This window comes from Scomber scombrus, chromosome 16 (genome assembly GCF_963691925.1).
Source record: "Scomber scombrus chromosome 16, fScoSco1.1, whole genome shotgun sequence".
Taxonomy (NCBI): Eukaryota; Metazoa; Chordata; class Actinopteri; order Scombriformes; family Scombridae; genus Scomber; species Scomber scombrus.
This window is the reverse complement of record NC_084985.1, coordinates 26,422,324-26,438,021: the sequence shown is the minus strand read 5'-3', so window position 1 is coordinate 26,438,021 and position 15,698 is coordinate 26,422,324. Positions and strand designations below refer to the sequence as shown.

Genomic DNA, 15,698 nt, shown 5'->3' with positions numbered 1-15,698 from the left:
TCAGCGATACCACAGATCCTGTTTTCAGAACAAACAGGCCTGCAGCCACAGAGACAATACCCTCTTTCCTCCTAGGTGTGATCACTCTGCACAATGAAAGAAACTTTCACAGAGTCCATGCTACTCTCCCGCTGGTTAAGATCCTGATCCTCCCCGTTTCCACTGGCAGGGATTCAAGCCCAGCACAACCTGAGCTGACCTTAGCTTTAGCAATGTCATCGGGACATGTAGGAGAACGCTGAGTCAGTGATGCAAACTTGTGCTTTGGACTTTACTTTGAAGCCTTGAGATGTCAACGGAATATGCTGCGTCCACAAGCGATAATCCTGACAGAAATGATTCCCTGAGAAGAAATGAAAATAAGCACAGACACAAGCAAGTGCAAAAAAAATACAAACAAAGGTTGCAGAGAGAAACTAATCCTTCAGTGTCACCGTGACAACAGCGACCGCCGTTCATGTCAAACAATCACAGCGGATTTCTGGCCTCCGTATCTACTGCCGCTGTGCAGACACAAACACAACATGATGGAGCAAAAACAGCGTCTGCTTCAGCATTTGTCAGATTAAGGCAAATCTGCGAGCAGACACGAGGTTGCGTAATCACGGACGATGAGCAGCAGCAGCAGCACAGCTGACCTTGAACATAAATAAAGTCTCTGAGGATTTTTCTAGAGCTGAAAAGAGAAAAAGGGGCAAATTTAAAGAGCCACAGTGTTGATGTGATGCGGTGCTGACGGTGGTAAAAGCAGTTCTGAGTTTGGGGGGATTTTTTTCACTTCATATAACTGCTGTCTTGGGAAATCTGTCACCATAGTTTTTAGAGGATTTTGTGTTGAACTCCAGACAAAGGAGGACATAGTTCCTCTATTGGCCATTTGTTATGACTGTGCAAATAAGGTCACATTCAGATGAATATCTATATCCAATAAACTGTCTACCAAATGCTCACTTTTGAGGAACTAACATACAGCTATGAAGAGACCAAATAACCACTAACATTGTTGGGGTTTGTGAGGCAATGAGTGAGTTGCAATAGACAAACATCTACGTACATACACTATTACAATCTGGAAAAGTGAAAAAGTAATTTGCGAACTTCTGATGGATAATTGTATAAAATATTTGGATTTGATATTCTGCATGAGGATACTATCAAAAAGGCTGCAATTCCGTAAATAACATGTATAGCAAATGTCAAATACATTCTTCTTCTTTTTTTTTTACAATGTGTAATTTGCACATTTACATTTACACAAAGACCAAATCAGCGCTAAAAAGGTGGTGAAAAATGGACTTAGAATAATCAGGTGGACAGAAACATGCCTCCAAATTATTGTTAATGTTGCTCTGTGACAGCTGGATGATTTAAGAAGCAACTGTAACAATACTAAAATACTAAAAATACTAAATTAACAATACTAAAGTTATATGAATGATCTCCCAGTCAGTTTTAGAAGAATAAAGTCCCATCCCATCGTCACTCCAACAATAACTAACTATGCCTTCATTTAAAATCTGCCACTACATTTGTCACAAACTCTGCTAGTGACAATCTTAGCCATATTTTGGAAGTGTTTGGGAGATACTGAGTGTATGGATGGACAGCAGAGAAGAGGACCGCACTGCAGTGGTGTTTTGAAAAGTTTCTACAGATGCATTGGTACTTTTCTTTCACCATGAAATTGGAATTCAAAGGAAGCTACTGGTCTTTCACAGCTGTCTTTCAAGCCTTAAAAAAGGGCTTGTGGTGGAGTATTCCTTTTAGGTTTACCCTTCAAATCAAGTATTCACTTTACTAATCTGTACTATACACTGACCCATAATTCATCTCTCTCCAATATCTCTGAGGTAATTTATCTTTTGTCTCAATTTCCCTAATTAAAGTGGAGTTGCCTTTAGCTGGCTATTGACTATTGTAAGTCACTTTGATTTGCTGCCCCGTGTTAAAGTGCTGCTGCAGGAGACAAACAAGCCCAAATCAGCTTTGTTTAGTGGAAGAAATGGGGTTGGAAGCACTGTATTGGCCAGAGTGACTCCTTTGCTGGCAGGGCTTGCTGGGCAATGCCCCTAACTCACTGTCCACCCGCAATAAAATGCTGCGCCAATGGAAATTTCCACATGAGCACCCAACAACCTGCGTCAGCTCAGCACAGACCTCTTTTGCAGCAACCCCGTCCGTCCTCATGACCTCAGCACCCAGGCTGGCTGCAACCTCTCTGTGGATTCTTTTAGAGGACCAGGTTGTCTCTGTGATATCTAAGCGCTATTCTTAACATCACTGACAATGTAAGATGGCGCTGGGGCTCTCAGATGGAGCGGCTCTACGCTCTTCAAACTGATGCTTCAGAAACCGTGGATGAGCAAAAAGGTACAAAATCTCTTAAGAGGACCCGTAAAAAAAAGGTCTGAACGACTATGGTGCAGTTGCTTTCACACTAATAAGAAGTGCTTCGAAAGATTGGTCCTCTCTCTTACTGGACTAACACCAGTTCAGTTAGAGATCCACAGGGGACACCATCTCTCTGGCTCTTCGCACTGTCGTGACTCACCTGGAGAGACAGGATTCATACATGAGGACACTATTTACAGACAACAGCCCCTGGATCCTGAATTTCCTGTCAGAACGTCTTCAGGCGGTGAGACTGGGCCACCACCTGTCCTCTACTATAACTCTGACTCTAACCACAGGGGTGTGTACTGGGCAATATACTCTACTGCCTCTCCGCAAACAATTGTGTTCCTGCATTTGCCACTAACGCTATCGTTAAGTTTGCTGATGACACAATGGTGATTGGGCGGCTCTCCAACAGCGATGAATCAGCGTATGAAGTGGAGGTGCAGGACCTGGCGAGATGGTGCTCAGAAAACAACCTGTCCCTTAGAGCAAAGACCAAGGAGCTTATCATCAACTTTGGAAGGTCACAGGGTGATGAGTTCGCTCCAGTCTTCATCAAATAAGACAGAGAACCTCACATGGTCCAATTGGTCAAGAAAGCAGAGCGATGGTTGTTCTGAAGAAACCTGGTCTTCCCCAACAGATGCTGGTGACTTTCTGTCGCTGCACCACAGAGAGAATTGTAACATACTTCATCTCTGTGTGGTATCTATGCTGCACAGCAGTTGACAGGAAAGCTCTTCAGGATGTCGTCTCCAGCGCACAGAAGATCATTGGGTTACAGCTTTCAGCCCTGGAGGACATTTACAGCTCACATTGCCTAAGGAAAGCAGCATCCGTAAGGATTCCACACACCGATTCCATCATCTGTTTGAACTCCTTCCATCTGGAAAACGTTACAAGGCCTTGTACACCTGAACATACAGACTGAGAAATAGCTTTTTCTCCATAGCTGTAATTGCTACCTCCCATTATCTATCTGACTGACCTAATAATTGTCTGGCACCAAGTGACTTACACACATAGACATACTGCACCATGTCACCAAATAAGCTATACAGTACACATCTGTCCAGGCTCATCAATACATTTACCCACATTGTGTGTTTATGAAAACTCTATATCTATATTTCTGTTCTGTTTTGGTGTTGCATTGCACATCTGAGCTGTTTACTGCCGGACACTGTTTACACTGTTATATACTGTACATAATGTGCATAATGTCTATTACTTAATTGCTACTTTGCCTTATTGTCCATACTGCATAAGTTCCGTTGCGGCATTACTAATGTTCATACTGTTCATCACTTTATTGATATTTTAACTTATCTATATTTCTATTTGACTGATTTATTATTTATAGCATTATTACGGAAGACCCAAACTTAATTTTGTTGTACTTCTTCTTTTGACGCTAAAGACATTCTATTCTATGTGAATATTCATGTGTATGTGTGTGTGTTTCTGCAGGTCTGTGAAGGGATTAAAGGAGCGTGTGTGATGATGCTGCCAAACCGTCTGCCAGCACGTTTCATAATCCACTGAACAGGCCAAAGACATAGGGCACATCATCTCAGCAGCTGCACTGAGCCTCGGTTTACTGCAGTCAACAGTCAGATTTGCAACATAACTCATGCGAGCATGGATGTGAAGAGTCTGTCACTTACAAAGCCTGTTAGTATCCTTGCTGTAGAAGAAAGTGTATTATGTGGTAAAGAATGAAAGGTGCTATGTGCAGCATTGATATTACAATACTAGTTCTTGGTGTAATAAATACAAACATTCAATTTCATGCTTTAGAGCTGACATGTAACATCTTTTTGGAGTGTGGATGGACTGTTGTGCTCACATGAGACGATAAAGTGTGAGAGCAACAGAGGTAACTCTACAGCTGACACGGAAGCATTGCTCTGGATTTCACCATATCTGTTGTTTGCTTGTTGCCATGGCAATGCACATCCATGAATTTGGGGAGTGCAGCTCCTGAAGGATCATGAAAGGGAGGGTTGTATATGTTTTGGTTCGAATATAAACTTTCTCCAGAATGACTGACTCCATCTTTAAAGCTCCTTACTAACATATTGTGTGTAAGTGTGCTTGATTTGCACATAAGCATAAATGTAGAAATACTTTTGAATTATTACATTGGTTTGTGATACAACCTATTAGAAAATGTTAATTAGTGAACTTTAGAAGGTGTTGGGAGGTGTTTGTCCTTTTACGTTGGACAGAACTAGGCCAGTTTTTTTTTTTGTTTTTTTTTTGCTAATTGCCATCTTAACTTAACGTGCAGCTATGACAGTGGTATGAATATATTTCCCAAAATGTCAAATCTTTCTTTTACAGCAAAGTTGACCCGAGCAGAGCCCTGCCACAAATCAGAATCTAACTTCAGTGGACCAACATGTGCAGAGAAAGAAATACAGATTCTAAAAATACACTAAGTCAATCAGAAGGAAGGTTTAAACAAAAAATTGTCTATTGTTCTGAATATTAACTGGATAAAATGCAGCTATTCACAGTCCCTTCTGCTTTCATAAGCTTTCACTTCTCTGTAAAGAAATATTGAGCTAAACAAGGAGCAGAAGCAGCTTTGATTAGACAGTAATATGATTAACTGCGACGACAGCAGCTGCTATCTGTAAACCCATCACTCAAAGACCAGGAATATCACCAGCAACTCATTACCATATAATTGGCTTTAGTGGCTGCTGTGTCAACACAACAGGCTGGACCATCATCTGTTAACCAGCTCTGCTAACAACCTGAAGGACAGGTTGGGATATTAAACATGAAAGGCTACACAGTAAATGCATTTTAAAGGGTTTTCTTCTGACACATCTATTCCCTCTTTTGTTTTTTTGTGCTCGGGTGTATGATTTAATAGCCTGTCGTGTAGCCAAAATGATAATGTGACACCACAATCCACTATGAAACTGCTTTGGCTAACTGGATGAGGATGTAGATCACTTTGTCTGGCGTCTCTTCCCTTTTCACTCGTGTCCTCTTCTGAGAAACTACAGCTTGCTTTTTAGTAGGATCTCTCCTTTTCATGCGTGTAAGCGTCAGCCAATACCACCATGAGCCCTGTCAGCGAGGTCAGAGGTCGACCACAGACTCAGTACCAAGGAAAACAAACCCTCATGACTTGACACTGTGATGGGAAAAAAAAAGAACCTTGAGTAACCTTTCTGCTTTAAGTTTTAACTTGTTCAGGTCACCAAACTGACTTTAGTTCCACTTACATGATCCAAATATAAAGCAGATTTCTCTTTAACTTGAATATGTTAGTCAGAAAAAAAACCTACTTTTCTCACACAGGTTACAGTATAAGAAAAGTATTAGTATTAGAAAACGCTGTAAAATTATAGGAGGAGCTTCATTTGATGTGTGTGCTACCATTGTTGATCCCTGCTTGTAATTTCCATTATGTGTTATCACTGACGTCAAGAGGTTTTTTCTGTATTTAAATTAAAGTCACATGCACTATTTGAAGCTTGGGTATTTATTTTTTTGAACATGTGTCTTTTTTCTTTTTATACACACACTTTCTAAAGTTCCTGTAGTCATTTCTGCTTCCTGTAGTATCAAGTCACAGACCTTCAATCAACTAAGCAAATATGAAACAGCATATGACACATTTTGGATAAGTTTGAATGTCACTAATGATGTTAATACTGTTGCTTGTTGTCATTTTATTGTGGTAAGTACAGTCAATTATGAAAAGAAGAGTTTAAGAAAGAACAGTAAGAAAAATGGTCAAAAGAAGACAATCAGGATCCCAAATGTACAGAAATGACCTACAATTAAAGTCATTTTGCTCAAAAAAGTCATCAGCTGATTAACAGACTTGTAATTACTTGTAATTGCTCTAGGTTAGGCAATATTTACTTATTGCACTAATATAACTGTAACAGCAGCAGGTGATAATGGTGAGAAATCCAGTGGGAGCAAGATTAAGAAAACATTCCCGTACAGGGTTCTGTTATTATATGAAATAAATAGTTATTTACAGCTTTAAGATGATGTATCTATCCATGCAGTTGTCAGCAGTTGTCATTAACTGTGTGCGGTCTAGGCAACAAATCATGCATGTATGTAAGTTTGTGTAAAATGCTGCTACAGTGAGGTATAGAAGTTGTAACACCCCCAGTCTGGAAGAGACTGTGACCTGGCATCAGTGGATAAGAAAATCGGTGTCAGAGGCGCGTAAGACCTACATGAATTCTGCCAAATAAGAACAAACTGGAACATGAGCCGAACCGTTGAACCTTTTCAATCAGAAGCTCGACAGCTTTGCCAAAAACCACTACAACTGGCTGCACCAAGCCAGAGAATGGAGGGATTGAAAAGAAAGAGTAAGAGATGATGAAGTTTACCTCCATGTGGATTTTTTTTTTTGACAAATTCTTCTGCAAACTTAAAGGTGAGGTGCGATTTCTTTCTAATTATTATTATTATTTTGGAGGGAGTCAGAGGCAGGTCACAATCCACACATGTGGCTTCTACAGCAGCTGGATCACAGTCCCACACCACCATCTCACCTGCATCCCTTCAGCATAATAAGAGAGCTGTGCAGGACCACTTGAGGCCTGTGCTAAGGGACAACTTTACATGTCATCACATATAAAGTTCAAACACAACCAATTACAGTGTATCCAATCAATCTATTGCACTATAGTCTATTCTAGTAGCTATGTACGGAATGTGATCTCATGTGATGTTGATCAATTTACTACTTTTACTTCAAAAGAGACTGGTTGGGGGTTTTTGGGTGGTGAAGTTAAAAGTCCAGTCAGAAAATGACTTTAAAGAATTTGAAATGTTGCTTAAGAAATTAGACTTGTTCCGGACTCAAAAATATACATTACATCATTTTAAGACTTATTATACCTTTTTAGAAGTATTATTTGTCACTGACCCAGCTGCTTCCAGTCTAATCTAACCACATCTTAGCTCTGACTCCATACTTCACTTCCAGACATGAGACTGATATTCTGATATTGATCTTCTCATCTGACTCCCTGGAAGAAATTGTACAGTAGTGTGTAAACATTGTAGGCACTTCAGAGGTTTAGATTTCTTATCTATAATGCAACACCACCAGGGAGCCATCTGATTGGTCCTGGTTTCATTCTGCAGCATGATGAAATATCCAGCCAGAGTCATAAAGAACTATCTTGAGTCCTGCAGCAGATGGTTTGGCTCCCACAAAGCTCTGATCTCAACATCATGGAGTCAGTCTGGTATTACAGGAGGAGACAGAAGCAGCTGAGAAACAGAAATCCACAGAAGAAGAACGGTGGTCTCCACAATGCAGAACAACCGATCTGCAGTGTAACTGAAAGTGCAGGTGTAGCGAGGAGAACGGCTGCTGTTTCAAATGTGTAGGTTTTTACAAAAAATATTCATTGCATTATTTTAAAGCATCCTCTCTTAATGCCTAAAACGTTAACCCTAACCCTATATCCCAAACTGTCAAACTATAACCTCAAAGAAAGGACAAAAAAGGGTCCCCACCTTAACAGAAAAGCCGAGTCACTGACTGAAAAACGCACCCACAACCCATCTATCTAACATGACAGCAGGCTGAAACGTCTCCTCTACTGGACTTAACCTGCTTGAAGCAAGAACAAACCTATGTGTGCTTTGTGAAGTGCACACACCATGCTTATATTGAACAGCCTGGTTGGTTTAGCATGAAACAAACCAGAGAAAATCAAAGACGTGACATAATGTCTAACGCTGTCGAGCCCGGCGTTACGAGGACAGATCACTTCCTCCTTGCTGTCCTCTAACTAAATTATATGTTTTGATTCTTCACTTCCTGTGTGTGGTGAAGTGTCAGCTAGGCAGAATGGTAAATTGGATGAATAAATGATGCTGCACGCTGGGCGGTGATGTTTTTCGTCTCTTGCAGCATCGCCGTGCGATTTGGACACAGAGGACAGACGTCGGTTGCTTCAGGAAGCCTGGAAGTTGCACGCGGCGTTGCACACATTACTGACGACATGTGAGGGTTGCAAAACCGATACGGCTGACAAACACGCACACACACACAAAAAAAGGAAAGAACCATGGACTGATGAAGCACAGGAAAAAAAAAACTGCATGGCTCACTCCAGAAACAGAAACGTCCTCCTACAACCTGTCATGTACACAGAGAGGATCCCTGGAGCAGATTTGACAGCAGCACAGAGTTTCACTGCTGCAGCCAGATTAGCTGTGACTCAAGTGAAAGCCTGTCAGCTCACATCTTTACCTCGATCCATATTAACCCCACTGTTAAGAGCTAGTGGCTGTTCCAGTGCGATCGCTAACATTAGCAGGCCCGTGAGACCCTGATGGCTGAGAGCAGTCGGCTGTTTAACCTTTAGTAAGCGGGAGTTCAATGAACTCTAGTAGCTCTCTGCTTGTGCCTGGAGGAAAGCCAGGAAGTGAGTAAACGCAGCCTGGATCTTGTGATTGCTCACACAGCGGAGCCCTAGCGCTGTGCAAACACACCGTATCTCCTCTACAGCCTGCTCCTCCTGCTGCCCGGCCGTTCCACCATAACAATAAAAAAACCCTTACAATGTCATCGTCAGGGGTTGTTACCAATGGCTCCGGAACACAGGAAGCGGGAGGCATGAGTGAGGGAAGTGCTGCAGATTTATAAGAGGGGTGGGATACAGAGGAGATGGAAGGGGGAGGCAGATACGGAGAGGAAGATGATCTAAGATGGCGCCAAAAGGTAATCAGACGGTTCTTATCAAAACACGACAGCAAACACTCCTTGTTCAAATGGGTCTGTCATGTGAGGCTGGAGGCTTTACCTAACACAGTTTGCATTGGGCGTGGTGGAGGATTATAGACGGCTTAATCAACACGTCTGATTCTGAAAATGTCGCACACCCAACTAGACGTGGCCTTCATTATCATCAGATCCATAGTCCACCAAAGACATGAAGGCCTCAGTATGTTTCAGATTCACACAGTCTCCTCTAGGACACGTTTCCAGGGTTGGGATTGAAGGGGCTAGGTCCATCCCGAAAAAGATAATCTGACCATCGCACCTACTTCATGTAGTGACTCGTGTCTTTGAGGAAAAGTTTGTCTTTAACAGGATGCTGTTATCTCCTTCTGTACAATTCATTAAGCTGAGAATATAAAGATACACAAGACAGAGCACCTTCATGGTCATGTGGTTACAGTACATGTCATATACCCCGTAATGTCCCTGGTTCAAGTCTGGGAATAGACCTTAGTTGCATGTCATACTCAACAACATAGAGCCACAAGACGCAGATCATTTAAAGAGTTCTTGGGATAAAACGAGGAGGAGGGTTAGGGTTAGGGTTAGGGTTAGGGTCGCGCCTTCCAGTATGGAGATTCCGAACAGCTATGTACTTGTTCCATGAAATAGGTGTTACGTAATGAACCCTTAAGGGTCTTGACATACCAAGACGGTTTTAAACCACTGTCAACCGAAGCCCTCTGTCTGCATTGCCTTAAGGGTCTCAGTAAGTATCAAATTCAACCACGTCTAAAAGCACCAGGGTTTAAACCCTTTATAAATGCCATCAATCGAAGAGAGACAGAAACACCTGTCATCATAGAGAGGCGTGAAATGTGATGAATCACACAAATACAGATGAAGAAGCACACCTTCATACAGTCTGTCCTTCAGAACGGTTGTTGTTACCCTTGGAGGTAGTTGTGTAAGGAATGATATACAGTAAGAGAGATTGAGAGACAAGTTGAAACTCTGCCTGCTGTCTTACCTCCACGAACTCAGATAATCAGTGTGTAAAGTGGGCCTAATGGTCAGATTGTCTTTTCTGGGAAGACACAAAATGTCCCCATTCAGACTTCAGAAAGAGGGTTTCAAATGCTGTTAGATGATCCAACAAGCACTCCTGAGGCCTTTAGGTCACCTCTCCTTGCTTAAGTGGTTCGTGAACATAAGTGATAGAGAAACTCACTACCTTGTATTTGAATTCCAAGAAAAAAAAAAGACAGAGAGACAAAACAATATTGTGGTCAACCATTTTCACACCACTGTTTCTATGATTCAACAGTCACTGCCACATGTTTGGAATGCAAATTGAGAAATGTGTCTGTTTTGTTAGGGTTAGGTTTGCTGTGCCTGTGGTGTTGTTGTTAAAGAAAACAAAGAGGCAAAAACTAATAAGAAACAGTACTGAGAAGGAGCGGCATCACTGTTACACAAGGCTAAGCAGTTTTCTATCATCGATTCGACCTGCTGAATAAGTCGAATGGCCGCCGATAAATTAAAACTAAGGCTGAACTAAGGAGGATCCTGCAGTACCCCAGGAGGTCAGGAGCAAACACACACATATAAAAATAGCCTGAAGAACATTGAAATAAACCCATCTTTCTGGTAATGCTTGCACAGAAAGGTTTCACAGTTGCCAGCTAGTGAGGACAAAAAGGATGTCATGATGAGACAACACACCTGCTATTTACCGTTGCAACCTTGCTAAGTTGATGTCTGGGATGTTTGGTGCACAATGGGGCTCTAAACAGAACCAATCCTGCTTAATTCAATTCTCCATAGGGTAAAAAAACCCTTCTGATACCTTACATAACATGACCAAAAAAAACTTCCTTGATACATTCTGAAAAAACAGGTGAATTTAGTAGGGCCGGGACTCGATAATAAAAAAAAAATAAATAAATAAAATTAATCTAATTAATTAGAGGCTTTGTAATTAATTAATCGAAATTAATCGCATTTTAATCGCATATAAATATTTGACCTGAGAATAGTGAGAAGTACTACCACACTAGCGTCCACGCTAGCTGCTATATGTTTTGCATTGAGGTGATACTTGAGGCTCGATGTGCTGCGGTGATATGCGAAATCCTTGTTGCATAGCTTGCACACAACCATGCTCTTATCCACACTCCCATCCACAGGGCCAACCAAAGCGGTCTCATCAGCTGCTTCGTTCTTGTTCACTGTGGTTTGTTGTTGTCTGAACTACGCTAGTTGGTGCTCCACTATAATCGGTCCGCCTGAAACTCATCCAGTGAGAAACGTTCCGCGGTGCAAAAATAAGTGCGATTAAAATGCGTGAGTTTTTAACGCGTTAATTATTGTGTAATTACGTTAAAGTCCCGGCCCCTAGAATTTAGTATAGAAATTGAAATTGTAATAAAATAAGTACTAGTTGATGTATCAGTCATAAGCCAAATAGATAAACAGAAGTGGATAATTCAACAAAGCTCTTCAGTCATTTTCTATTGAGTGTGTACAGAAAGCAGCTTTAAAGAGACAGATTTTTAAATGGAGTTTGGTGTGGCACCTTCTCCATATGTGAGAGGAGAGAATGTTTAGGTGCTGTGGTGGATCATATGACATAGCAGAGGATACTAATTTCACTGGCATTGACAGTTTCAGGCAACTCGTCCTGCAGGAATGCCCTCTCATAACCCCTCCACCACAATCCCCCACCCACTCCACTTCTTCAAGGCAGGTCAGAGCTCACCAACCCAAACAGGATACCACACCACTCCGGGGGCAATTGCACTGGCAAACTCAGCCTGTTTAACCTTGTGCCAAGAGCCACTGAGATAGCCAGGTTACACCCAGCTCTAGGACTGGGTATTATGAACAAAGAATAACTGAAAAACACTAAAGGCCATGTGAGCAGCCACGTGAGCCCAACAAAGTAAATACCTCCAATGTCATTTCACGCTGAGGCATCTCAAACCTGGTGAGAGAAGCTTTATATCCACGCCACCTCTTGTTGTCAAACAAACGCCATGATAATCCCATTCAAATGATCTCGTTATATATTCACGGAGTAGTCCGACACTGAAACGCTGCTCTCACAGTTTATCTAGGCAGATTAACCTGATTCACAGAGGCTCATATTTGCACAAATGTTGCACTCAGGGCAAAAAGAACACAAGACACTTTAACTGGTCTACTAAAGATCCTGTTGCTCTCTCTCTGTGCTCTGCCTGCAGTCTCTTTTCAAATGATACTTTGTCTAACAACTGACACAAGGGAGTAAAAGTGAATCAAAGAATCAGAAATGTTACATAAGACTCAGTGAAACATTTAAACTGGTGCGGCCCATACACCTGCTGCATTGATCGTGTTGGGCTGTTACTTTGTAAAGAGTGTATAATGGCTCTGTGTTCTATTTGACTACATATCACTTTTTTATTGCTCTTTTATGGGCGAGCACAAAATAACATTGGATTATTATTTGTCACAATTTGAGTACATATTCAGGAAGTATACGATCCATTTATTCACTTTTTCTAACTAGGTAACAGTTCTGAACAGATCATGTTTTATTTTATTCTTTGATTTCTCATTTTATTTTATTTTTTCCATCAACTTCAATTATAGTTGAAAGTTTGTTATAAACAAGCATGCAAAATGGTGTTGTTGTTGTTCCCCTACTGACTCCCCACCCTGCCTATCTCTGCGCTCTGTGTACAGTACAGTACGTTCTGCTTCTTTGCTTCACAAGCCAATTCAAACTACCTGGCTCCAGGTTTTTATGTGTCAATTCATTTGAGATAATTTAATGACACTCAACTTTTATTTAGGAGTATGCCCAAACAAGCTTTGTAGTTCAAATAGTAATTCTCAATGACATGCAGTGAACTTTGGGCTTTTAGGGCCCCTGGTAGTTAGAGATGGCTAACTGACTAACTGATGTTCTGTTTCTTTTTGGGGTCATAAATAAATCTAAACAAAGTCACAGCATCATTAATGAAAGACACTTTCTTATTTGCTACTTTAGCTTTAGGTGGTAAATGATTTTCATTAGCCGAAGCAAATGATAATTAGCTTCGGGTCGTTATGCTCTAACAGACCGAGCAGGCTCAGGTATAACTTGTACAGGACACTGCTGGCACAGAGTCGTCTCCAGCATAAGCTATCTGCCAAGTGCCACTGATCACACCGTATTACAGACAGCAGATACAATATGATGATTAATGGCAGTATTTGGCTCGCGTCATCTGTTTAGAATGTCAGGACACATTGTTGACACAAGATTTGAATCACAATTGTCAATTCAATGTTGAAGTCCAAAAAAAATGTACCAAAGACAAAGACTGTCCTCCACATACAGTACCAGTCAAAAGTTTGGACACACTTTCTCATTGATGTGAATGGGAAAGTCTGTCCAAACTTTTTACTGGTACTGTATATAGCTCTTTATATTATGTCAGTGTTTCCATACTCATAGTTTTTAATCTAGGCTATTTGGAGGAAACAATACAGGTGTTGTAGTCTAAAGTCTGATGAAGAGTATAACTAATACATGTTAATAACAACAATTAAGATTAAATTAAATCTAATGAATGACTTTTGAACTTTTGACTGATCTTGAAGTCTTTTTGTCTGATCTGAAGTTTTGCCTCACTTTTGGTGTATGAGACTACACCTCTCCACCACGCACCCCACTAACTGTGCTTATTATACTCTTAATATGTAACGGTCAAGTCTACGCTTCAGTGTTGGAACTTGTACTCACTCGTTCTCCAGCAGGGTCATGCACACCACCTCCTTGACCCCCGGGTTGTTGGCCTTATCGCAGGAGCAGCCCTGCAGGCTCCATGTGGCCACGCGCACTACGGGCTTCCCGTCCCGCAGCCCGGGTGGGGGTTCCACGTTGGGTCGCACTGAGATGATCTGGGTAGGTCCTCCAGGCGGGAGGTCCAGGTCGTCGCTCCTGAGACTGAATGAAGTCGGGCTTGGGTGAGACTTGGTGGTGCAGGTGAGTCCTCCGTTAGTGTTGGTGGACGGCGCTCTGGAGCGCTCCACGAACACCTGGAAGCGGATTTTATCCAGCAGGGAGCTGTTGATGTGGTTGACCCTCACCAGGTCCTCAATGTTCTTGAACGGACCGTGTTCCCCCCGATAGGACACGATGTTCTTGGCTATTTTCTCCGTGATGCATCTGATGCTCATGAGCTGGGCCGGGGTCGCGGTGTTAATGTTCATCCCGGTGCAGGACTGGTGATCCAGATCTTTGCGCAGCGAGGACGGCGAGTGCTGGGACGAACTGGTCCTGCTGGAGACACAGATTTCCAGTTTGATCACCTCAAGTTTGGTGGCACCGATCCCGCTCACCAGAGCCAGATCCTCCACCTTTTTAAACCCTCCGATACAGTCCCGGTACTCCACGATATTCTGCGCAACGGTGCGGTTGACTCCCGGTAGAGTCATGAGTTCCTCCTCGGTGGCAGTGTTGATGTTGAGCCGCTCCTGGTTCACCAAGATGTGGCCGAAGTTACAAGCTGCGCTGTATTTACGCTTGCTGCAGCTGAAGTCAGTAGGGTCTTTGGGGATGGAGCGGTGGCAGCCCAGACTCCCACCCATGGCTCCGGAGGGTCACCGGGGCTCGGATCAGTGCAGGGGACGGCGGGCAGTCAGAGGGCCACGGCAGAGAGACAGAGAGAGAGACAGAGAAAGAGAGAGAGAGAGAGAAGAGGCTGGAAACACAAGCAGCACAGAGAGAGAAGAGAAGTGACAGTCACACAGATTCACACCTGAGATCGTCCACACTCCTTCATTAAAAATGATTTTAGACATACGCACCAACACAGCAGCTGTCCACAGCAGCGGCTACATGCTGCACGGACTCCTCACACCGGCTCAGCGGGTCTGTGCGCTCCGGGCGATTCCAGCTGACTGTGCGTGTCAGTGTGAGAGAGAACAGCTGATATAAACACCATCCACAGGAAACTTTGCCCTCACACTGTCTGCTGTCTGACTGGCCACAGGTCGGCCTCCACACACACACTGATCTGACAGAGACGCCACTTCTCCCATCAATACAAACCATCGCTCCCAGCGTGCGTCAAGTCACAAAGGTTGAGCCAGGAAAAGACCGGAAACCATATGTGTGGTTTTCAGAATAAACGTTAAGAATTTGACAGATATGCATGCAAGCCAGTGCAAATAAATAAACAGATAAATAAACACTAATGCCAAATATAGTCAATATGTTGTATTACATTCAATACAGGGACTTTCCTCTCATAGACTGTAGGAGCACAAAAGGGACATAAGATATATCGCACATAAATAAATGTGCCATACAGAAATAAGATGGTTCATTTTGAATTTCTGTATTGATTTATTGATTATTAAATGTCTCTACAGTACATTATCAACATATTTTTGATTTAGTGCCCATTTTGTCGCCAAATTTTAACTTGATATTACTAAAACATATTTAACAATAGATTTAATACACATTTGATTCCTCATTTAAATATAATTTTCTTTTTTCGAGCCTGGAAGCTCAATACTGATTAAAAAA

General features: G+C 42.2%; 1 protein-coding gene across 2 annotated transcripts in view; it reads right to left on the bottom strand.

Moving 5' to 3' along the window:
- eepd1 (endonuclease/exonuclease/phosphatase family domain containing 1) overlaps positions 1-15,194 on the bottom strand; it is a 31,521-nt gene extending 16,327 nt beyond the window's left edge. The window contains exons 1-2 of one of the 2 annotated variants that reach the window (XM_062435996.1): positions 14,968-15,194; positions 13,905-14,865 (exon numbers count right to left, since the gene is read on the bottom strand). In XM_062435996.1, the coding sequence (XP_062291980.1) occupies positions 13,905-14,752 (848 nt within the window). In that variant the 5' untranslated portion in view covers positions 14,753-14,865; positions 14,968-15,194. The remainder of the gene's footprint in view (positions 1-13,904; positions 14,866-14,967) is intronic. The other variant, XM_062435997.1, reaches the window with a different exon arrangement.
- Between the last annotated feature and the right edge of the window lie 504 nt (positions 15,195-15,698).